This window comes from Grampus griseus, assembly GCF_964374135.1.
Source record: "Grampus griseus genome assembly, chromosome: 2".
NCBI classification, from domain to species: Eukaryota; Metazoa; Chordata; class Mammalia; order Artiodactyla; family Delphinidae; genus Grampus; species Grampus griseus.
The window spans coordinates 21,747,925-21,773,643 of NC_139018.1; the positions used below are offsets into that span (position 1 = coordinate 21,747,925).

General features: G+C 41.9%; 1 protein-coding gene across 1 annotated transcript in view; it reads left to right on the forward strand.

Moving 5' to 3' along the window:
- Positions 1–25,719, forward strand: part of STON2 (stonin 2) — a 151,249-nt gene that overhangs the window by 25,264 nt on the left and 100,266 nt on the right. Inside the window, exons 2-3 of the mRNA XM_082648922.1 lie at positions 9,023–9,308; positions 11,138–11,422. Coding sequence (XP_082505048.1) covers positions 9,221–9,308; positions 11,138–11,422 — 373 coding nt within the window. The 5' untranslated portion in view covers positions 9,023–9,220. The remainder of the gene's footprint in view (positions 1–9,022; positions 9,309–11,137; positions 11,423–25,719) is intronic.

The following is a 25,719-nucleotide window of genomic DNA, read 5'->3' on the forward strand; positions in this document are numbered from 1 at the left end:
AGAAATTTCTGCTTTACTTATCTCAGTGTTATTATAAAAATGGATTGAAATTACCCATGAGTTTCTTTGCATCCTGGAAATATATACTAATTGTGGTTTTTGGTAAGTATTTGGTATAAAAATAAGAATGTATTTCATGGATTCTAAGAAATATATGTATGTATATATACAATTTTTAATATTTTATAATCTCTGAAATTAGATGCAGTTTACAATCTATGACAGCTTCAAAGAAATATAATAACAATATTTTGTTAAGCTTCTTGGAAAGTTTTAGGGTTATGCTTAGGAAATATGGCCATTGGAACCCACACACTCCTATAGACTCCTAGTAAACTGACAGTCTCATGATAGAACATCTAAAATATAGATGAAAGGAAATTATCCACACCAACTTCCTACTTTCATACAGGGAGATATTAGTATCTCTATTCCAGATGTAAAACTGAAGTAAGCTGAGATGAGTTTACAAGATGGAGTAAGCCATCTTCTAAGAGTTCAAGGTGCTAGAAAGTATTCCACAAACTTTAAAGCTTGACCTCCTACCAGGGTTATTCACTGAATGTGACATACTGTTCAGCTACCTAGGGATGTCATTACGGGTCACTGCCTCAGGAATGCACCGAGATCAGAGGCAACCTGTTTTGCAAGTCAAGTGTGACATAGATCCTTGACTCTGAATGTGGAGCCATGAAGTTGTTGGATAGCACAGCCATCAAGATTGTTTATTTTGAAGAAAAATCACGATAGAATAATTATCTATCTAACATGAACTCTGTTCTTTCACAAAGGAAAAGAATTTTAAAGAAGAAGGAAAAGAAGCAGTGTTCCAAGTCCTTAATCTGATTTAGGTCTTTGTCACAGGGTAATCAGGCCTTCCAGGCTTCTGCTTATTCTGAGAATTTATGAAGCAAGCAACATTGTTACTTTAACTTCCTGACTAAACTTTTGTGATTTCTTCTTCTTTTTTTTTTTTTAAAGATGTTGGGGGTAGGAGTTTATTAATTAATTAATTTTTGCTGTGTTGCGTCTTCGTTTCTGTGCGAGGGCTTTCTCTAGTTGTGGCAAGCGGGGGCCACTCTTCATCGCTGTGCGCGGGCCTCTCACTATGGTGGCCTCTCTTGTTGCGGAGCACAGGCTCCAGATGCGCAGGCTCAGTAGTTGTGGCTCACGGGCCTAGTTGCTCTGCGCCATGTGGGATCCTCCCAGACCAGGGCTCGAACCCGTGTCCTTTGCATTAGCAGGCAGATTCTCAACCACTGCGCCACCAGGGAAGCCCTAACTTTTGTGATTTCTGTAGCCCACTGTGACAGAGGCTGCAGAGTGTAAAACCATGCTTGGTATTATTTTGTATGACTGTACTGAGCACAATTCTGAGTGCTTAGTAGATGCTCAGTGTAAGTTTGTTGAATGTCTTATTTTAGAAGAAAGTTCTAAAGAAATACAAAGAATTCACACAGTCTTATTTTTTCCCATTCTTCCATGCTTCTCAGTTTTCCTTTTGACCTTTAGTTGCTTTTCCTTGACCAGGAAAAATTTGAGGCTTTACTTTGGAGTTTGGAATTGGCACCAGGATCTAGATTAAGATGTATTTGCATAAACCCTTGATAGCAGGCTGGATAGCATTTGTCAGTAACCTCAAAACCCAACAAGTGGATGCGGAGATTTTTAAAGTAACTGTCTAGTTGAATACATATGACAAAGAGATATAGAAGGAAGATCACTAAATTCTCAGATTTAAATAACCTCTAACCAAGCAAGAATTATTTTATGATATTTTATAGCATAGCTAACCTAACAAAATAGAACATTGTCCCAGCTCTGAAAGGATGGATTTAATCCATATGGCTATATGAAACCCTCCTTTCCTTCTCATATGATTTATAAATGTTCTGTAAAACTTCTTATTAATATTTCCAGGACATCAGTATAAAATCACCCTAGTATAGATGATCTGCACTAGTGTCTTTTTCTTTTTTTAAAAATGAGCACAAGTCAGTAAGGAATGTTTCAGGGGAGGACTTTCAGTTCTTGCTATAACTGGTTAACAAACTGGTCCTTCTGCAGTAAACAACCACAAAACCAGGCAAAATGTATCAGGTAACTGTTTTCAGGTATTGGTCAACAGAAAGCACAGTATTTCCGTCCTGAGTGAAGGAAAACTCATGAGGTGAGTCTGATGCTCACCTTGGCTGTCTTCCAGGGGAGGGTTTCCTGATTGCAGCGGAGTATGCTAGAGTCTCAGCTGAGCACAGCACTCCTGCTGAACTAAGGAAACACAGATCTGAGTTTGGGGCAATTGAAGCAGCTAGAATCCACAGGGCAGTGCACTAGAGAGGAGAGGGTTGCATAGGGCTGGGGGGGAAGAGGACTCCCTGGGTACACTCTCTGGGTGTACCCAGGGAGTCCTTGGCCAGGCTAGAGTGCCCATGAACAGGTCGAAACTATATGAGATTTACCAAAAATGGCGGCTCCAGGGTTGAGAATTGGACAGAGATACTAAAGGTCAAGCAGGTGATACTGAGGGACACTGGTGGTCCAGCCCAGAAACAGTGGAAAAACCTTTTAACACCTTAATAATATCCCAAGCATCCAGAAGAGACACAGAAAATCTGTGTCTTAGGGGCAAAAGTCTATGCTTTCAAGCAGGGTTGGTAAATTTCTTTTTTTTTTTTTAATATAAAGGGCTAGATGGTAATTATTTTAAGCCCTGTGAACCATTCAATATTTCTCATACCTACTCAACTCTGCTATTGTAGATCAAAAGCATCCAAAGACAACATGTAAATGAATGGGCATGGTTTTGTTCCAGTGTCACTTTTTTTTTTTTTTTAACAAAAAAAGGCAGGGCTTCCCTGGTGGCGCAGTGGTTGAGAGTCAGCCTGCCGAGGCAGGGGACGCGGGTTCGTGCCCCGGTTCAGGAAGATCCCACATGCCGCGGAGCGGCTGGGCCTGTGAGCCATGGCCGCTGAGTCTGCACGTCCGGAGCCTGTGCTCCGCAACGGGAGAGGCCACAACAGTGAGAGGCCCGCGTACCGCAAACAAACAAAAAAAAAGGCAGAGGGCCAGACTTAGTTCATTGCTATAGTTTGCCAACACTTGCCCTAGAGTAAGGCCTACTTTAAATCTACCCTAACAAAGCTTAGAGCCAAGTGCTGTCAAGAAAAATTGCAAGGGAAATTGAGTTTGGAAGTTGAGTCCTGCGGTAGTTAGAGGAGGTTGGGGAACATCTTTGACTTTGCAAAGATTCATCCAACAAAGTGGAAGACCAAGTTTATGCAAGCCTATGCAAGATCAAGGTGGGCAGACAGTTTGACTTCTGGCAAAAATCAACTCTGCAGAGGAAGATCAAATCTAGAATGTCTTCATGTATCCTAAACAATTGTTAGGTATGCAAAGAAACAGGAAAATATTACCCATAGTAAAAAAAAAAAAAAAAAAAAGTCAATAGAAACTAATCCCCAAATGGTCCAGATGTTGGATTTGGCAGACAAAGCTTTTAAAGAAACTATTATAAATATGTTCAAAGAACTAAAGGAAAATATTGTCAGAATGAGTGAATATAAAGGCATCTCAGCAGAGAAATAGAAACTATAAAAGAATTTAATTTAGTTTGGACTAACCACATTTTAATAGTTACCTGTGTCTAGTGGCTGCTGTTGGAATTGAATAGCACAGTGTTAGATTGAAGAGAAAGGGGAATGGACAAGTTGCCCTGTATCCAGGTTGTTTCCCAAGCTATCTTATACATAGTGTTTATTTATTTTTTATTTTTTTAAAAAATGTATTTATTTATTTTTGGCTGCGTTGGGTCTTTGTTGCTGCGCGCGGGCTTTCTCTAGTTGTGGCGAGTGGGGGCTACTCTTTGTTGCGTTGTGCGGGCTTCTCATTGCCGTGGCTTCTCCTGTTGCTGAGCACGGGCTCTAGGCGTGTGGGCTTCAGTAGTTGTGGCACACGGGCTCAGTAGTTGTGGCTTACGGGCTCTAGAGTGCCAACTCAGTAGTTGCGGCGCATGGGCTTAGTTGCTCCGCTGCATGTGGGATCTTCCTGGACCAGGGCCCAAACCTGTGTCCCTTGCATTGGCAAGCGGATGCTTAACCACTGCACCACCAGGAAAGTCCTACATGGTGTTTAAATTAACCTTTCTAAAACATTTGCCAGCTCAGAAGACCTGAAGAAGCTACCTACTATGTGGTAAAACAAGTTAATTTGTCCATTCTTTCATTCATTCATTCAGCTATTTACTCAATAAACATTTACTAAATGCCAGACCCTAGTCAAAGAGTTGGAGATATCCACAAGAACAAAATCCAGTCCCTTTCCTCAGGGAGCTCACAGGCTAATTGACATGATAGCCATATTAGCAAACAGGTTCATTATCATTTGATAAATGAGAGTAGGTAAGATACTACCAGCATACAGAAGACATGGTGGATAAGGAACAAGTGGGATTAGTGGGAGTCAAGGAAGGGTACCGTGTATCAGAGTTCTTCACTGCAAACAACAAAAACTGACTCTGGCTAACACAGGAAGAAAGGAGCCACTGAGGACTTTTTAAGCAGAGCTGTGGCATGGGCATCTTCAGGTTTTAAGCAGACCACGCTGGCATAATAGTTTGGATAATAGGTTAGAGGGGATAATGCTGAAGGCAGGGAGAGAGGTAATAGACTAGTAATTGTCTGAATGAGAGACATTGAGGGGCTGAACCAAGGCAATGGCTGTGGGAACGGAAAGGGTAGTTTCAGGAGTTCAAACTCATTCTAAAATTGAGAACTGTCACTGTCCCAACCCCTCCTTTTCCAGTGCACTCAACTCACTCCCACCCTCTTCAGATAAACAGCGTAACTCACTGTGAACTAGACATGCCATTTCTGCTCCTTCTTCCTCGAATGCCTTTGCCCCCCTGCTCATTTTCTCAGAGCTCTCCCTTCCCATTTAAGATGCAGCTCATGACCACCTACTGCTCAAGCCTTCGGTAGTCTCTTAACACCCTAACTCTCTATAAGGTTGCTGTCATTGTTTTGATGGCTAACTTGTCACAATAGGTTAAAGAGCCTATTGTGTTATTATATCACTGTCATACCTCCCTGCATTCTACTGTAAGCTACTAGAGGCTAGTGATGCTGTCTCAGTCAGGTCCTAGAATGGGTCCAGCACAGAGTACCCAGTACACGTTCCTGATGATGCTGGCCCCTGGCTCTGTGCGACACATTAGGGTCCTGTTGTGGCTGATAGCTTCCATCACCAAATTCCTGCTCGGTACAGTCTGAGGAATGTTTATCTCCCATAAGCACATCTCTTGGGTCACTGTCTGCTCGTAGACTTTCACCAACTTCCCATTTCCCACTGAACTCTTCTCCTCAGCTGTTAAGGTCCATCAGTCCATTCTCCCCACATTTCCCCAGTAGATACCTCAGCAGTCATCAGACTGACCTCTTTACTGGTCCAAAAACAAGTCCCATGAAGGTCTGATTCTTAATTGTCACTTAGACTAACCCCTGTCCCAAGGATGTCCTTACTCTTCCCTTCCAGTGTTTCAGAACCAAGGATGTCCTTCAAATCCAAAAACCTGCTTAGTCCCTTATGGTTCCAGCCCTTGCAGATCTATGACCATACTGTCACGGCATTTCTGGTGTGTCTTTCCAGCAAGCAGTTGTTCCCAGATTTGTTGTGTTTGCTGTCCTGAGCATCTTCATCTCCACAGCTAGATTGCAAGCTGCTTGATCGCTCAGTATCCCAAGGGTGCCAGATACGTTTCTGGACACCTAGGGCTCCTGAATGCATATTAGAAGATTGGCATAAGGCAGAACTATTTCTCGGACTCCCATCTTATCAGTCAACTGCATTCTCCACCCGCCACCCCCACCCCCGCCCCATTTTAGCGTGTAAGGGAAGCCAAGGAAGAAGCTTCTCTCTGGAATGGCAGCCCAGAGACTTTAGTGAGATTTTTAGTGTCTCTTGGTCAGCACTGCTACTGATAGTGAGTCACTGCTCGCTTGTGGTGATTCTAAGCCTCACTTTATGATTCATGTTCTAAAAACGGGGTGAGGTTTTTACAGAGAAACCAATTCCGTTGTGAACGTAGCCTCACAATGATCAGGTTCCTCTGAGGGCTTCCAGCTGCTCGCCCAGCACTCTTCAGGGTCAGGCATCTCAGGGTTCACTGGATATAGCTGTTTCATGGCAAACACCTAGAATCCATTTCACAGGGTTATGATAGGCGGTTCCCCGTGATAAATTTGTTCCCCCAGCCTTTCTTGAGACTTTTCATGGTCTGTAACCAGCCATGTCTGGATCTGGGATGGGCAAGTTGAGGAAGGGTAGATAAATCTTGGGGGCTCTTCTTTTGTTCATACGTCTGAGTAGTAGTCTTGGTTCCTCAGCCAGAAAGCGCTTGCATCTATAAAGAGGAAGTTGAGTGCGTGACTCCGTTTAGCATCTGGGAGAACTGCTCGAAAAAGCACTGAAAAGGGAAATCACTAAAATCAGAATGTGTAAGTGACAGAAACGGGGTGGTTTTGTGAAATTTGTGTTCTGGTCCCAAGACTTCGACTGGCAAACAGTGTACCTTTGTGTGAGGCATTTACCTACGGTAGCAATGACCACAGTTGACATTTATAAAGAGCTTGGATTGGGGCCTGGCATACAGTAAGCCCTCTGTAAGCTCACCTGCTATGATCGTCATCATTGTTACATAGGGTTTTTCAGTCCCAGTACTAAGCACTTGGTGTATGTTATCTTATTTAATCCTTAAAATTATGACATGAGTTTTGCTGCAGAGGGGTGAGCTGAGGCTTAAAGACCATACAGTACTCAAATCCAGACAGTGGAACTCCCGAGCCCATTTCAATCTCTGTTGTTACTATGCCTGATTTCCTTAGGCCTCAGTTTTTTTGGGTTTTTTTTTTTCCATCTGTAAAACTTGAGAGCTGGACTACTGGCCTTTAAAATCTTGGAGCTCTAAAATTTCTAGATATTTTCTCCATTATTTTCACCCTTTTCCTTCTCTCCTTCCCCTTCCCCTCATCTACCCACACTCATCCGTGCATTTCGCTGGATTCATCATCATGGGATGGGCAGGATGTTTTCCCCATTGAGCTATGATGCTGCAAATGTCAGCACGTGGACTTGTAGTATTGTGGCTTTGTGGTGGTTGTTGGAACTGGTTTGCATGCTGCTGTTGTTGGAAGAGGGGGAATCTGACTCTTCAATTTTACTGTCTTTTCTTGGCCTGCAGCCATTGCCACATTGATGCTAACATTTGACGGGCTTGAGAAAGGCTTAATGGGAGAAGCCCACTGGAATCAGCTCTTTGGGTCCGTGGGCCCTGCCTGGTTCTCTGGTGAGATCTGGTTTGGAGCACTCACTCTCCAGGCTTTTAGCACATGTCTGGTCCTGTGATTGGTAAGGATCTTAGGAGAGGAACTTGGAAGAGAGGTTTCTGGACTTTCCATTCTGCGCACAGCTTGGATTCCCTGGCAGATTTCCAGTGAGCAGTTTCACTGATCATTTCATTATGGTTCCATTGTCATTAATGTCTGTAAAGTACTTTAGTTGGTGGTAGTCTATATATATTCTCTAGTATTTTTCTTTGTGGCTATGACCCAAAGATTAGAGTGTTTCGGCATCAGAAGACCTGGGCTCAAGTGTTGCATCTATTACTTCCTAGCTTGGTGCAGGTGTGTACCTGCTTGTTATGACCTCTACTTGATCATTTTTTTGGTGGTCTCTTACTATGGAATTAAAAGAGTCCATTTGTCACTATCCTAGGATGTGTGAATTCTTCCACTTAGAAACTTGGGAGAAACATCTTAGAATCTTAGGGCACCAAACAAAGGCTTTGAAACAGCAAAAGTGTTGGATAAGTCACTTAACTCCTCTCAGCCCAGATTTCTTCCTCTGTGAAAGAATTATAATAATTCTTACCCAACTACAATGGCTATTCAGTCAAAGTATGGTATGAAAATAGGTTTCTGAAAATTATAGATTCTGTGGGAAACATTACTTGTTTTTAGGAAGTATCATGCAACAAAACTAATTGTTTTAATTACCAAAACAAAAGCTATTAAATGTTTCTATTCTCTTTATCGTTAGCATAGATTATTTACTGCAGATAATAACCGTAGTAAAATTTCAATGTTTTCTTTTTATTGTGCACCAGCTAGAAGGCTATAAGTTAAATTATTCTAGACTAAAGTGAATATTGTGAGTATTCAGTTAATAAGAACTGATGCTGTTCAAGGTGGATAGTAGCCCTTATGTGGAAACATTAATTCAGATTTTACTAATTCATTATAAGATCAAGAGTTAGGTTCCAGTTGTAAAAAGACATTAATTGTACAAGCAATATTATGAGTCTATTAAGTATCCTTACATGGAACATAATTGCAATGTGAGTAAAGGCTAGACTTTTACATACTAATTCAAACTGTCCTAGAGTGAAAACGTGTTTCTTTAACTCACATTTTCCACTAAAGTAAATATGCCCTACCCCCTTACTCCAAATGAATAAGATGACTCCTTTTCTGTTTTTCTTGATTGGTAAATCATGCTTGGAGATACCATCTGGAGATGGTTGGGTTTCTGCCAAAGATTTAAATCAGGCTTGCAAAGAGCTACCTGCCTAAGGCAAAAAACCACACTGATTTAATAGGAAAGAGCATGCTTTTATTTTGCCATCTGGTAAAGGAAAGTGAAAGCACTTTGAAAAATTTTAATATTTGTTCTACAATGATGGCCTTATAGATAAAAGTATTTCCAAAATATAGTAACTGGGAAAATTGGAGAATCTAATTGCTAAAATCTGCGTGATTATTTATGTCTGATTTGAAGGCACATACAGAGATCTTGATGCTAAAAGCAGATATTTCTGTAAGAGAAGTGAAGGCAAGACAGGGATAGAGAAAGGTAAATAGGTTGGAAACGACCCAGACCTCCTTGTGGGCAGTGTTGAAAGCTCAAGACCTGAGTGGATTGGTTATAATGTGATGGTTATCCCTTTTACTTTTTATTTTTTAAACAGATTTCCACTTGGCAGATTAACCAAAGGCAAGAGAGGCTAATCTGTCTACGTTCTGAGTGCCACTCTCCGCGAGACCCCCATAACAGACCCCAGGCCCCAGTCCACTGTGCTACCAGACCCCCACCCCACCCCACCCCAGGCATTGCTCTGGGGTCTGCCTGAGGCCAGCAGTGTGAAGATGACCAGCACCTTCCTAGCATGACGACCTTGGACCATGTGATCGCTACCCACCAGTCGGAGTGGGTCTCTTTCAATGAGGAGCCGCTCTTTCCTGTCCCTCCTGAGGGTAAGGAGAACTTCCATCGCCTAAGTGAAAAGATTAGCAAAGAACCACACCTGCTTGTTATGGCTTCTATTTCATCATTCTTTTGCGGGGGGGGGGGATCTTGATACGGAAAACAGAGCCAGTTTGTCACTTTCTTCAGGTCCAGATTCTTCCACTTAGAAGCCTGGAGGAAACATCTTAGAACCTAGGGCCCCAAACAAGGACCAGGAAACACCAAAAGTATATTCGCTGCTTTCTTCCAATGAACATTAACTTCCTATTTCCAAAGTACTTTATGCTCAGTCTTTTCGGTTATTATTCCCAACAGCAATTCGGATGGTCTCAATTTTTAAAGCATAATTGTCAAGAGTGACAGGAGCTGGAGCCAGATCCCTTGGGCTCAAATCCTGGCTCCATTATGGATGAGTGATGTGTCGTTGGGTGGATAATTGATTTAACCTCCCTGGGTGGTGGTTCATCTGTGCAGTATGGGTAATCACAGTACCTACCTCAGGGTGGTTGTGAGGATTAAATGAATGAACATGTAAAGTACTTACAGCAGTGACTGGCACATGGAAAGGGCTCATAATTGTCACCCGTGATCATGATGAAGGTGGCTAGATTGACTTCTGGGGAACTGTGCTCAGGGATGAAGGTCAAGGTGGGATGCGGGAGCTATTTACAGAACCACCTCAGCTGCTTCTGTTCCACGGCCGCTGCTACTGCCACCTGAAATCGTCCCAGCTTCGTTTACAGCACCTGGAAAGTGTGAGTTTACAGGTGTGCTGTCCAATACGGTAGCCCTGTGGCTGTCGAGTCTTTGAAATGTGGCTTGTCTGAATTGAGATGTGCTATAAATGTGAAATACCCACACTGAATTTCGAGGACCTAGTAAAAGTTAAATGTGTTATTAACAGCTTTTATCAACATGTTGATATTACACATTTTCAGCATGCTGAGATGAAATACGTATTATTAAAAGTAGTTCTGCCTGTTTCTTTTTAGTTTTAAAATGTGGCTACTAGAAAATTTAAAATACATATATGGCCCACCTTTTACTTTTTTAGGACAGCGCTTATCTAAATAATTACATTCAGGTAGACCTGTTTGTTTGGCTAGTGATGGGAGAAAGGAGTTTCGCATCAGTACTTTTATTTTTTAAACATTTTCCTACAGTAAAATTGACCATTTTTGGTCTATAGTTGATGAATTTTAACACACGTATAGATTTGTGTAATCACCACCACAATTGAGATCTAGTTCTGTTATTTAAAAACAAATTTTTGAAGGCTATTAAATGTTCCAGGACCAATGCAGTGATACAAAAGCTAGAGGAAGGGCCTCTGTGCCATATTTAGCTGGTCATTAGTGCAGGGTTTGCACATGGTGGCCCGCAGATGTGTGTTGTTTGGACTGCGCAGAGTTTGAATTTGAATGTTTTTAGTCCAGACAGAAGCTCTCCTGTTGAGCCACAGTCTCCACCATTCCCCATTGCCTTTCGCTTTTCTAATTCGACCTAGTTCTATCTGTTGCTCGGCCTCTGTAGGAATTTTGTTTGTGACCCCTAAGCACTGGAGTAGATGGTAGGATAAGAATAGTGAACAAGACTCCCAGTCTCAGCCTGCATGGAGACTGCTATGGACATCCTAGGGTATAGTTTTTATACATTTTAAGGTAAACACTCTTTAAGCATAGAGGCAGGTGGGCATGGCTGTTTTTCTGCCCTCACACCCTGTAATGGTGAGTCCTTTGATCACTGCTTGCCTGTCCTTTGTTTTTCCTCCACGAGACAGTTCTAAAGAGTGGCCTTCCTCGCATGATGTGATGGTAGTTTCTGGTATCTGTTTCAGGGGGCACTGAAGAGCACCTCCCAGGACCATCGTCTTCCTCAGACCAGTCCGAGATCTCTTCTGGGGAGAACCGTGTGGTGGATGGAGGCTCTCAGGACCTTTCCCCCTCAGAGCACGATGACTCTTCTGAAAAGATGGGCCTCATCTCTGAAGCGGCCTCCCCTCCCCTGAGCCCTGAGCAGCCTCCACCTGACCTGGCTTCAGCCATCAGCAGCTGGGTTCAGTTTGAAGATGACACACCCTGGGCCAGCACATTACCACCTCATAAAGAAGCAGGTGGGACAGGTAGGACAGGTGGGGGGCTGTGCTCACCAGGGACGCTTTTTCGTGAGAGGTCTGCAGGGCTGCCAGCACTCTGTTTTGTCTGCTCCAGAGCCCTGAAGCACTGGAGGGAGCAGACAGAGATCTCATCTGGCTTAATTCTGTGACACGTTTTTATTAACATAAGCATGTGGAAGGATTTATGTGTTCTGGGCCATTTCCAGCCTTTTACCCTTGCCCTGGCTGTTATTTTCTCTTTGGAAGTATGCATATTTATTCATCTATTATGGACTAGAATTCTATTTACTTAGCACCTAAATTGTAAGCTCCTGTGAGTAAAATGAATGTCTCTCAAAGTGTGGACCACCAACCATCTCTAATAGAGTCACCAGTTATACATAGATGTTCTTGTGTCCCAGACCTTTAGAATCCAAATCTTCAGGGGTGGGAACTGTCATTAATGGTCAGTCTCTTACTTTGTGGCATTTAAATGGCCAGAAGCTGCACTGGGAAGCTGAGTGAAGCCAAGGGAATGATTAGTTCCTAGCCTGGTGACCTGGCTACTTATTTTATTGTGCACTGAAGCATACCAAGGGTGATTGGGATAACCTTTGGGACTGTATTAGTTTTCTATTTGCTGCTGTAACAAATTACTACAAACTTAGTGGCTTAACCAACACAACTTTATTATCTTACAATTCTGTAGTTCGGAAGTCCAGCATGGGTGTCACTGAGCTAAAATCAAGGTGTTGGTGGGTCTGCATTCCTTTCAGGAGGCTCTAGGGGAGAATCTGTGTCCTTGCCCTTTCTAGCTTCTAGAGGCTGCCCACATTTCTTGGCATGTGGCCTCTTCCTCAGTCTCCAAAGCCAGCAATGTTGCATCTCTCTGTGCCTTTCTTCTATAGTCAAATCTTCCCCTGCCTGACTTCTGCTTTCTTCTTCATTTTTTTTTTTTTTTTAAAATCTGTATTGGAGTATAACTGCTTCACAAGACTTCACTAGCCTCTGTTGCACAACAAAGTGAATCAGCCACATGCACACACATACATCCCCATATCCCCTCCCTCTTGAGCCTCCCTCCCACCCGCCCTATCCCATCCCTCTAGGTCGTCACAAAGAACGGACCTGATCTCCCTGTGCTATGCTGCTGCTTGCCACTAGCTATCTATTTTACATTTGGTAGAGTATATATGTCCATGCCACTCTCACTTCACCCCAGCTTCCCCCTCCCCCACTGTGTCCTCAAGTCCATTCTCTATGTCTACATCTTTATTCCTGCCCTGCCTGCCACTAGGTTCATCAGTACCATTTTTTTTTTTATTCCATATATATGCATTAGCATACGGTATTTGTTTTTCTCTTTCTGACTTACTTCACTCTGTATGACAGACTCTAGGTCCATCTATCTCACTACAAATAACTCAATTTCATTTCGTTTTATGGCTGAGTAATATTCCATTGTATATACAGGCCACATCTTTACCCATTCATCTGTTGATGGACATTTAGGTTGGTTCCATGACCTGGCTATTGTAAATAGTGCTGCAGTGAACATTGTGGTACATGTCTCTTTTTGAATTATGGTTTTCTCAGGGTATATGCCCAGTAGTGGGATTGCTGGGTCATATGGTAGTTCTATTTGTAGTTTTTTAAGGAACCTCCATACTGTTCTCCATAGTGGTTGTATCAATTTACACTCCCACCAGCAGTGCAAGAGGGTTCCCTTTTCTCCATACTCTCTCCAGCATTTATTGTTTGTAGATTTTTTCATAATGGCCATTCTGACTGCTGACTGGTGTGAGGTGATACCTCATTGTAGTTTTGATTTGCATTTCTCTGATAATTAGTGATGTTGAGCATCTTTTCACATGCCTCTTGACCATCTGTATGTCTTCTTTGGTGAAATGTCTATTTCCTCTTCTGTTTTTAAGGACCCTTGTGATTACACTGGGCCCACAAGGATAATCCAGGATAATTTCCCCATCTCAGGGTTTTTAACTGAATCACATCTGCAAAGTCTCCTTTGCCATGTAAAAGGACATAGTCACAGGTTCTGGGGATTAGGGTGTGGACATCTTTGTAGGGGAGCATTATTTTGTCTACCACAGAGATCTCTTAGCAAAGCCAGGTTGATGTTTTTCTGTTGGTGGGTTAAATGTTTTGCTAGCTTTGATGTTTAAAAACAATTCCTTTGCTTTTCAAACGTGTTTTCAACATCAATAAAAATAATTTTAAGAAAATATAAGGCATAATTCTACTGTATAACAAACATTTCCATTTTTACATAACAATTTGCACATTGATACACTTTTTCACATTTAAGCATCAGATTTCTCAGTGAATTGTTGGTGAGAAAGCCATGACACTCAAAGCAGCATGGATGAAATGACGGGTCCAGACAGGCTTCCCAGTCTGGCTGGAGGGAGGACGTAACCTTTACTGAACACCTAACACAGTAAGACAGTGGGCTGGCTAATTAAGCATTTGTGCATTTGAGGGAAAGTTACTGAACACAGGGCAATGAATCAGTACAGAAGTATGCTTGTTTTCAGTAAGTTACATTCATTAAATACTTATTCTCTCAGACACTGTGCTCAGTGCTTTACGTCATCTCATGAACTCTCTACAACGATCATATGAGGAAGGTATATTTAATATTATATTCATATTACACATGAGAAGACTGAGACAGATAGTGGTTTGGGAATTTGCCCACAGTTGTATGCTAGGAAGTGGCAGGAGAGAGCTTTACTACCAGGCAGACTGGCCCCAGGATCTTTGAACAGCCTAGGGATGCTGTGTGTGGTATGTGTGCCTTAATCTTCCTGTTATTGCTATAGTTTCCTCTGCTTCCTCATTCCCCGGAGGCAGGGGAGGCCAGGGATGGGTTGCCCTTAAATGGCCCTGCTTTCAGATCACTGATTATATTCAAGGCATTCAGATTCTTTTACATATTGTTCATACCTTACCTTTAGTTTCAAAGATCTCCTAATTGCTTAGAACTGTTTATATGACAGATGGATCAATTTGCTTTAATTCTTCACCACTTATTTTTGCAAAACTAACTTTGGAGTTAGTCATACTTATGTTGCCCCCATCTGACTGAGGATTTTAGCTTGTTATTGATAATGGTTTTGAACTTTAATGGTTTTAACCTTTAAATCATTAAAACCTTATCCTTTAAGGCAGTAGTTTTCAAAGTGTGGTCTATAGATCTCTGGAGTTTCCCAAGACCCTCTCAAGGGGTGTGTGGGACCAAAAGTATTTTCATAATAATTCTAAGATTTTTTTGGTCTTTTTTTACTGTATTGGCATTTGCATTAATGGTGTAAAAGTAATGGCAAGTAAAACTTATGGCCACTGTGTACACATAGTAAAAAAAAAAAAAGTCAATTTCACATAATATCCTTCATGAAGTAGTAAAGATTATTAATTTTATTAAATCTGGATTCTTTTTTTAAAAATAAATGTATTTATTTTATTTCTTTCTTTTTGGCTGCGTTGGGTCTTTGTTGCTGCATGCAGGCTTTCTCTAGTTGCGGCGAGCCGGGGCTACTCTTCATTGTGGTGCGCGGGCTTCTCATTGCGGTGGCTTCTCTTGTTGCAGAGCATGCGGGGCTTCAGTAGTTGTGGCTCGCAGGCTCTAAAGAGCAGGCTCAGTAGTTGTGGTGCATGGGCTTAGTTGCTCCGCAGCACGTGGGATCTTCCAGACCAGGGCTCGAACCCGTGTCCCCTGAATTGGCAGGTGGATTCTTAACCACTGTGCCACCAGGGAAGCCCTAAATCTGGATTCTTAAGTACATCTTTTTAATATTTTCTGTGACAAATTGGGAAATATGCATAAAACACTTGTGTTCCATACCAAGATATAATGGTTGTCTTGAAGAAAAATGGCTGTCTTGAAAAAAACTGGGTTTGAAAAATATTTTAATTTAAAAATTAAATTTAAAAATCAAAATTACTTAAAGATTATTTGAGAAAGTCAAAACAATGCAAAAAAAACCCTTGATGAACAAAATATCAGCACTTTAAAGACAAAATTCAACCAATACCTTCATGACTGCCACCCTGCACCCTAATCCTAGCCCTGGTTCCAGTAAAATTCTATGTACAAAAATAGGTAGTTAGCCTGTGGGCCACAGTTTGCTGATTTTATATTTTTTAAATATTGTATTTAAAATGTTATTTGATTACTAAGTTTTTTGGTACCCTTTTAAATTTTGCACCCAAGGTGAGTGCCTCACTTGCCTCGCCCTAGTGCCAGCCTTGCACTGCACTAAGGATATGGGATTCATAGATATCACTAGAGAACAGATCAAGAAATGACAACTTCCAAATGTGTGAAAGCATAATTGTGGCCTGAAAACTGCCCAAACGTTCATTACTAGTTCCATCTGTTTCCACGTATGAACATTTAACTCAGCTCTGTGGAGATGGAGCCCTCTGCTGCAGGAAGAGCCTGTTGGCTGGTTTCCCAGCAGATGTGAGGCCCAATGTGTAGGGTCAGCCCCACCTCAGCAAGTGTTTCTAACCCAGGGACCCAAGAATCATAGAGGACTCTGCAGAGCATCAGGGCGGTAAAGAAAATGGTAATAAATCCAAGGCTTCTATCTCAACTCTCCTGCTGGTACCCAACTGCCCATCAAGGAACCCCCCCAAATAAAGGACCACCGGGTACATCCCTCTTACCCAAACTAGCCTCACCAACTAGGCCAGCTCCCTCATGGGTTTCCTCACACAGACTGTGTTTAACAATAAGGAAGAGTGAGTGGTTGGTAGAGCTAAGGCCAGGTGGTAAGCGGGAGAAACTAGGCTTCAGGTCACTCAACACAGGAAATGCAGGCAGTTCCATCCTGGAGGCTGTTGAGCAGCTCAGATTTTAAAAATTTGAATCCAAAAGATTTGGATACCTGTGCTGTGTCAATGATATCACATACGTTAACTGCAGGCATTACACCAAACTAGCGCAGTGTGGACAGCAAGTATCTTCATGGTGATAGAGACAGCCTGAGGCTTCTTGCAGTCACCGCTCCCTGCTCTATTCTTTGGATAATGCTAAGTTTTCCTGGTGTGGCAGGCCGAATAATGGCCCCCAAAGACATCAGGTCCTAGGCCCCCCCCCCAGCCTGTAAACATTATCTTATTTGTAGAAAGTATCTTTGCAGATTGATTATGTTAAGGATTTTGAGATAGGGAGATAATCCTGGATTATCTGGGTGTGTCCTAAATACAATCACATATGTAAGAGGGAGATAGAGGGAGAATTTGCCCACACAGAGAAGGCAATGAGAAGACCGAACAGAAAGGGATTTGAAGATGCTGGCCCTGAAGATTGGAGTCATGAGGCCACAGCCAAGGAATGCCAGCAGCCACCAGAAGCTGGAAGATGCAAGGAATGAATTCTCCCCTAGCGCTTCTGGAGGGAGCATTACCCTGTTGACATCTTAATTTTGGCCCAGTGATTCTGATTTCAGACTTCTGGCTTCCAGAACTAGGAGAGAATAAACTCCTGTTGTTTAAAGCCACCGGGTTTTTGGTATAGCAGCCACAGTTAATATATCACGTCTCCAAAATCTTAAAATGGAACCAGACTGAGAATGAGTCAATCTGGGCTAGTGGAGCATCTCTAATAGTGCAGGCCATTTACCAAGCAGATGTTCTGTGCTAGCCGCTATGCGTCATCTCCAAAGTTTGCAGCCCTTTACAAACTTTTTAAAGTTTACACCACCATGCATGCAGGTGGTGAAGTTCAGCCAGAACAAAGGTTCCATGGAAACTGATTTTCGGCTTCAGCCGTCTTCCCAGTCACATAAGTATCACCCAAACAAACGGACTCTTTCCTATAACGGAGTTACAGTTTCTCAGTTTATTCCCATTTTCCTCACGTTTGTCCTATTTGCTTCTAGCAAATGCCTAGCACCCTCTGGTCAGATGTCTTTGTGTCAGGAGAAAGGGAAAAATGTGTATCTTGGACTCATCCCATGCAGCCTCTCTATGAGTTCCTTTTATGAGAAAATCATCGTGGCCTCAGAGAAATAGGTGGGAAGACAACAAAGGAAGACTGATTAGTGACATTCCTAGTCTGGATTCCTGGAAGCAAAAAGTGGAGCCTTACTCAGCCAGCTTTTTTCATACCTTAACATCCTGGCTTGCAAAGAGAAGTTGGGAAAGAAATGATCACACACGCAGGAGTGCCTAGGTAGAGAAATGTTATCTGGGATACTCCTTTCCCCTCCCCCAGTCCCCATTCCTCCACTCCTCCACAGTTTTCTTGACAGAAGAAAAGCAAAACAAAACAAAACACCAAATAACCCCACAAAATAATTTATCTTTTAAGTTGTGCCACCTAAGAATAAAGTCAAGGGGGCATTGGATTTCAGCCTGGAAGGGGAATGTGCAATTTGCCTTCATTAAAATGCAGGAGGCTGTAGGCATGGGGAGTAAGGGACAAAGAGACTGTCATTAGTGTTAAATCTCTTGTTTTTGTGGCATTAAATGCCAGAAGGTGCACAGGGAACTTAGAGAAGCCAGGGAGTAGCTAGTCCCCACCCTGGTGACCTGGCTACTTTTTATTGTTCACTGACACATACCAAGGGTGACTGGATAGCCAGGAGTAACAGCTAGAGGGGAAAACAACTCCAGAGATGCTTAAATCCATCAAGGGAACAACTTTCTTTTGGACTTCAACTAGGGCAGGGTTTGAAGTGAATAAGTGCCCTCATGGTTGGTCTGGGAAAAAAGGAGCTACCTGATCTCCCTCAGAAAAATATGAATAAAATCAACTGAGTGACAGAGCCTTTCTATAACTACATATATAGGAAAGAGAGCTGCCACCAGTTCTTTGGACCTGAGGATACTAGGAATGAGAGAGCATATAAAATCATGCCTTTTGATTCTTTTGTAAAAATTGTTTCTTCCATTAAGACCCCTGAAATTTGGTGAAGGCCAAATGTGGAATTCACATATCTGACTTAACAGGACCACTTTGGCTCAGGCTGTGTTGATAAATATCCTCTTTTGAAAGATTTTTATTAGACTCTTAACTGTCAAACACTTAAACTTTGGACTTAAATTAGCACAAGAATACTGTTCACACCTCCAGTTTGAAGATGCTGTGTGAACGATCTGGGTTACATGGTGAAAAATGTCAAAAAACTTAACTGAAAACTTGTTTGCCAAACTCTGAACTAAGTGCACAGATATTCTGTTAAACCGTGAGCAGAACCAAAGTTTTTTGTTTCTTTTTTTTTTTTTAAACCTTATGGTGGATCTGTTCAAATCAAAATTGAATCTTTATATTGTTCTCTTAAAGAAATATTTTTGAGAACGAACCTAAACCCAAGTGTGTTTTATTCACATTGGGTCCTTTAGCAATAGTGTTTCTGAGGTTGCCTCGTTGCACAAAGCTTTCCTAACTTAGTATTTTGTCTGCTCTGACTTTAAAATTCTACCGTGCACCAGGAAGAATGTAGTAGTTAGCTTCCCTGTCACCTAAATTCTTTACAAAGATTATCTCAGACCCAAGGCTGATTTCACAGATGTGCATTTTACAAGTGTATGGGTGTGCTTAGAATATGTTTGCAAATGCATGCAAATTGACTGACAGAGCAAAGGTCATCCCCAAATTAAAACAAAACAAAAAAAAATTAAGGCACTATTATCAACATGAGGCTTCCTGTTCACTCGTCATGTTATGCGCTGACCTTCCAGGGACGTGGCAGTTTTGTGGCAAGGCCAAGGCTGAATTGGACCCATTATGCAGATACTGCAGGATATGCATAATTACAAACATAAAAAAAATTTGATTTCCGGAACATTTGTCCCACAGCCCAAGCAAAACACTAGTATTCGCTTGTCCTTCAAATGTCTTCCCTCACAACTTGGACTGAGGCCTTCCCATTGTGTCTGGGGAAGCTAATTATTTGGGACCAGAGAAAGAGCCACTTGTTTGGGGGAGGACCAGAGATGCCGTCAGCCATTTAAGAGGGAGGCAGGGGTGACAGCTGAGAGACTTAATCCTGACGAAGACTAGGCCATTGGTTAATTTCTGTTATGTTTTTCATTCTGGCTTCTGGGGGCGGGTGGGTGAGTGGTGGATGGGGGTGGGATAAGATCCCAGCCATTTGGTGAATACAGAGACCAGACGCCCTGCATTTGACATGCATATATATTTCTCTCCTCAACAGAGGAGGTCTTATTTTCTTTTAATACCTTAAATTATTCTTCTCTGCCTTTAAATGTAATTAATGACCTTTCTGGAATCCATCTCAGACCATGATGCACTCAGGAATGAATTTAACAGAGCCCTTCTTCCTCAGGGGTCTGCCACCTCTCTGCCCCTCTCCACTGAGCTCCACTCTGCTCCAACTGTCACCTCTCCTGCTGTTCCCCAAAGTGCATTTCTGCTCTTACTGTCCCCTCAGCCTTTAAAGCTCTTCCCCTACATTTTCACTCAGAGCTCTGCTCAGCATCACCTCCGTTCACCAACTCCCTGCTTTTTCTTTTTTTTAGATAGATAGATAAATATTTTAAAAAAATAAAATAAAAATGAACTTGCATCCCTTCTGGGTGGGAAGTGTCCCTTTTTGATGGAACAGGGAGTTTCTCTGTGTTCTGGGTGAGACTGGGTGCTCTGGGAGCAGTGTTTTGGGGGGTCCCTCCTCAGACAACGTTCAGGGCCCAGCTGCCCTTGGGGAGGGGGTAGCTGAGCTATCGAAAACCCCTCACTCACCCCATTTTCAACTAGAGCTGTTCCAGCCATGCTTGTTTCACATGTTGGACGTCTTAAATGATTTCGTTTGAAGAAAGAAATATTTGGGGTTTAAAAAAAAGGGAGAGAGAGAGCTGGAAAGCCACTCACCTGAGGAAGAAGCACTAGGCTAGGAATCAGGAAGCCTGGTTTCTCTGCTTTTTCTGGCTTTATGTGTCTCTACAGCCCATGTCTCTACCTGAAATTAGGTTGTATGCTTATATGTTTACTGTCTCTCTTCCCCAGTAGAGGAAAGGGACTTTGTCTCTCTCACTTACTCTTTATCCCAGAGTACGGTGCATGGACCTTAGTAGGCGCTCACTTTGATTTATTGGATTAATGAAGGAAAAGGTGAAAGATGTACATGAAATCTAGAGCAGAAACATTATTGTTTATGTGGGCAGTGAGCGGCTAGTAGAACTTGAAGGATGGCTTCCTCAGTGAAGTGAATTTTTTTTTTTTAATAAGCAAACTATAACAGCCTCTTCTCCATCATGCCATTCTCTTATCAGCTGGTTGTTATCATCAGTTTTTGATTTTCCACTGTTATGCACATAGTGTATGTATAAACATACCACATACATACATGTAGATACACACATACACAGACATACACATGTAACATGTACTCATACACATACATTTACATATATGCACATATAACATGTACACTTACATATATACACATACAACATATACGCCTAACATAACATATACGTATTTTACTAAAACTCCAGAATTCTCCTCTTCCAGAGAATATGCTAGCTCACCCAGGGAGCCGTGTGGCCTATCTCACCCTCACCCTCAGTGTGGGACACAAAACACAATAAGCTGCCCAAGCATGCATTAATTAACTGGTTCATTCATGCAAAGAATATTTAGGTGCTGGGAATGCAATTATGAGAAAGTTGGACACCGTCCCTGTTCTCCCCAAGCTGAAGTTAATCCAGCGGTCGGGCAATCTGTTACCCATGAAGCCTTCTGGCGTGAGCAGGCGCTCTTCTGAGCCAGTCCTGGGGCAGCTGCTTTGTATTGCCAGCTATGAAATAGCGTGAAAGACACAAATGAAGAGTCGAATTAGATCTATTTTGTATTCATGGATGGGCATGTTTACGGCATTGGAAAAATCACTTAGCCCTAGTGAGTAAACATCCAAGTATAAATAAAGGACATGACATCAAAATGTATATAAGTATTTGAAGTTTTAGTCTACCCAGGATTCCAAAGTATAAAAAGAGAGAACAGTATTTGCTGTATTGTTTCAGCTGACAACTTGTAAGTTTATTATTTATTCAATCAATGGCGCTTTGAGCCCCCACTATTTACCAGTCACTGTTCAAGGCACCGGGGATACAGTGGGATATTCCTGCCTCATGGAGCATCCATGCTGCTGGGGAAGCCACACCAGAAACACGATCACGAAGTAGATGCAATGTAAGTGTGTTAGATAATGTAAGTGGGAAGAAGAGAACAATGAGGCAAAGAAAGGGAATAGCGTGAGGGAGGATGTGAAATTTTACAGAAGGTCAGGGCATGACTCTCTGAGCAGTAACTTTTGAGCAAAGACTTGAGGGGAGTGAGGAGTGAGCCTTGCAGAAATCAGGGAAGGAGCCTTCTAGGAGGAAGGAACAGCAAGTGACGGGACTCTGGGAAGGTGGCCGTGTTCGTGGGATGTGATTGGAGTGGAGTGAATTAGGGAGAAGTTCGAGAAGAAGATGAGACAGAGAAGTTGAGGGGTCTCAGACCACGTAGGTCCTTGAAAACACAATGAGGACATTCTCACCTTTACTGTGGGTGAGATGGGAAGCTGTGGGAGGGTGTTGAGCCAGAGCTGTGGTGTGATCCCACTAGGCTTGCACAGATAATTCTATTAAGACTGTGTGGCTGCTATGTTGAGAGCAGACTGAGAGGACAGAAAACCAGGGGACAGCCACTGTGATGATCCAGGAGAGGATGGTATCTTGGACCAGGGTGGTAGCTTGAAGATGGTGGGAAGTGATTGGATTCCAGGTATATTTTGAAGGTAGGACTAACAGAAGCTGGGATGGACCAAATGTAAGAAGAATCAAGGTTTCATTCTGAACATCTGAAAGGGTGAAGGAGCTGGTGTGGAAGGGATAGTAGGAACTTAGTTTCTGACTTGTAAAGTTAGAGATCTACGTCAAGATTTCAAGTAGATTTGGACATAAGTTTATGTCTGGAAGTAATAACGACCACTTAACCCTTTTTGAGTACTTCCTTTGTGCCAAGCATTTTTCCAAGTGCTCTGTCAGTATTAGCCTAATCCCTTTATGAGACGGGCACTGTTTTCAGCTCCATTTTACAGGTGAAAACACAGAAGAACAGATGTATTAAGTAACTTGTCCCAGGCTACAGGGCTGAATGTGAACCAGGCAGTCTGGATCCAGAGTCCTTGTGCACAACCTCATAGGAAAGGAGAGAAGGCAGATTTCTGTCTGTTTTTCACTTTATTCCTTGAGGGGTGGATGTGGCTCTGAAGCATCGTGATGATAGCAGCCTGCTATTCCGCCGGCCAGGCTGTCGGAGGTCTGGTCCCTGGGAGAAGAGTCAGCTCCAGACCCAGTACTTTCTCTCACCGTTCAACTGATCTTGTGGCCTGAGGATAGTCAATTCAGAACCTAAGTAAAATGATTTATCCAGGATTTCTAAGCTGATAAATAAAGTGTATGAGACCAAATGAGAACAGTTTGTAGGATGTAGGGACTTTGCCTCTCCCAGCTGCATTATTCTTAGTTTCTCTTTCAAGGGAAACTTTGGAGTTTTATCTAAGAAATGTAAAGAGCTAATGTGAAAATACAAATAGTTAAAATAGCTTCCTTTCTTGAATAATTAGTCTTTTGATATGTGGTCTTAATAAGCTTTATTATCTACCAAATAAACACAAAGGAACATATTTAAAATGTGTATTAAATTAAAAGGACGACAGTACAACCCACCACCCAGTTTAATAAATAGAACACTGTCGTCACCCAGAAGCTGCATATTTCCCTGCTGATCATGACATCCTTTTTCCAGACATCCTCTTCCCTCCCTCCTCTGTCACCCACTTCCTGGTTTTGTGATAACTGCTTTACGTCTTTTTGAAAAAATATTTATTTATTTGGTTGCACCTGGTCTTAGTTGCAGCAAGCAGGCTCCTTAGTTGTGGCATGCAAACTCTTAGTTGCAGCATGCATGTGGGATCTAGTTCCCTCACCAGGGATTGAACTGGGGCTCCCTGTATTGGGAGTGAGGAATCTTAACCACTGTGCCACCAGGGAAGTCCCTGCTTTACTTTTCTTAACAGCTTTCCTACCTACACATGCATCGAGAATGACATAAGTGAATTCCCTGTTTTTGAACCTTATGTAAGTAGAGTAATACTGCATGTATTATTCTGTGGCTTGCTCCTTTTACACAACATTATTTGTGAGATTTTTCCATGTTATTACCTGTAGGTATAGTTCCTTTAGTGTTTATTGCAATGTATTCCTTCTTAGTAATATTCCACAATTCATTTACCCATTCTATGAGCGATGGATATTAAAGTTATTTCTACTTTTCCGCAATTAAGAACGTGCTTCTGGGCTTCCCTGGTGGCGCAGTGGTTGAGAGTCCACCTGCCGATGCAGGGGACACGGGTTCGTGCCCCGGTCCGGGAAGATCCCACATGCCGCGGAGCGGCTGGGCCCGTGAGCCATGGCTGCTGAGCCTGCGCGTCCAGAGCCTGTGCTCCGCAACTGGAGAGGCCACAACAGTGAGAGGCCCGCGTACTGCAAAAAAAAAAAAAACAAAAAACAAAAAAAACGAACATGCTTCTATGAGCATACTTTTTGTCTTTTCTATGAGCATTCCTATCCTGGTGAACAAGTGCAAGTGATTCTCTTGTATAAAAAAAAGTTGGAGGGGAATTGCTATGCTGCAGAGTGTGTTTATTTTCCACTTTCTCAGATAACTTTAACATCAACTCTTTTACTACAGTGGTTCCAGTTTACTCTTCTACCAGCCACATATGAAAGATGCTGCGGCTCCACTTCCCCGCCTGCACTGGGATAGTCACGTTGCACTATTTTTGTCACAGGGAGGCAGGGAGAGAGGGAAGGGGGAAGAGTAATGGTATCTCATGTGGTTTTAATCTGCATTTCCTAGATTACTAATGAGGTTGAGTTTCTTTTTTTTTCCTTTTCTTTACTTTTTTTTTTCATTTAGATTTTTTCTTTCATAAAATGCCTAGTGGCATATTTTTTTGTTGAGGGTATTTTCCTTTTTCTTGCTGATTTCTAGGAGTTCCTTGTGGATATGATGTGTGGCAGATATTATCTCCTACCGTGTGGGTGGTCTTTTGACTCTTTGTGGTGCCTTTTAGTGAAAAGTTCTTAATTTTAATTATATGAAATTTGTTTATTTTTCTTGTATGCTTGGTACTTTCTTTGTCTTGGTAAAGGAAATCTTGCCCTACCCCAGAGTCATGACCATATTAAGCTATATGCCTTCTAAAATGCATCTTATGTAGCCTTTCACACTTTGGCAGTCAGTCCACTTAGAACTGATTTTTCTGTATGGTGTGAAGTAGGAGTCTAATTTCATTTTTTTCCATATAATAGTATTTTCCCAATATTATTTCTGTTGTTTTATTTATTTTAATATATATTTACAAATATATTTATATTATTAAACATTTGATTTCATTCATATCTAAATAGTGTATTCTGCTTAATATGAGGAAAAAACCATGCTAGGATTGTGATTGAGAGGCAAAACTCTATAATCCAATTTAGGGAGAATTAACATCTTTACCTCATTAATTCTTTCAGTCCCTAAATATAGTATATCTCTCCATCTAATAAGGTCTTCCCTATGGTCTGTTAATACACTTTACAAATATCTCCTCTGGGGCCTTGCCTATCTTCTGTTAAATTTATTACTATATATGCTTCATATTTTTTGTTGTTGTTATAGATGCTCTCTTGTTTTCTTGCTGGTTAAAGACTTTTAAAACTTTTAATACTTTTGCTTTGCAAAAGACCCTGTTAAGAAAATAAGGAGGCACTCATGAATGCTGGTGGGAATGTAAAATGGTGCTGGTGGGAATGTAAAATGGTACAACTTTGGAAAACAGTTTGGTAGGTTCTTATAAAACTAAACATGCAATTACCATGTAACTCAGCAGTTGTACTCTTGGGCATTTATCCCAGTGAAATGGAAACTTATGTTCATACAAAAACCTGTACATGAATGTTCATAGACCTTTATTTATAATAGCCAAGAACTGGAAACAGCCCAGATGTCCTTTAGCAGGTGAATGGTGAAACTAACTGTAGTACATCCATACTATGGAATACTGCTCAGCAGTTAAAAGGAATGAAGTATTGATATGTTCAGCAACGTCAGTGAATGTCAAAGGCGTTATGCTGCGTGATAAAAGCCAATTGTAACAGGTTACGTACTGCATGATTCCATTTATAAAGCATTCTCGAAATGACAAAATTATAGAAATGAAAAACAAATTAGTGGTTGCCAGGGGTTTAGGAACAGGGCATGAGGGGAAGAGGTGGGATTGAATATAAAAGGG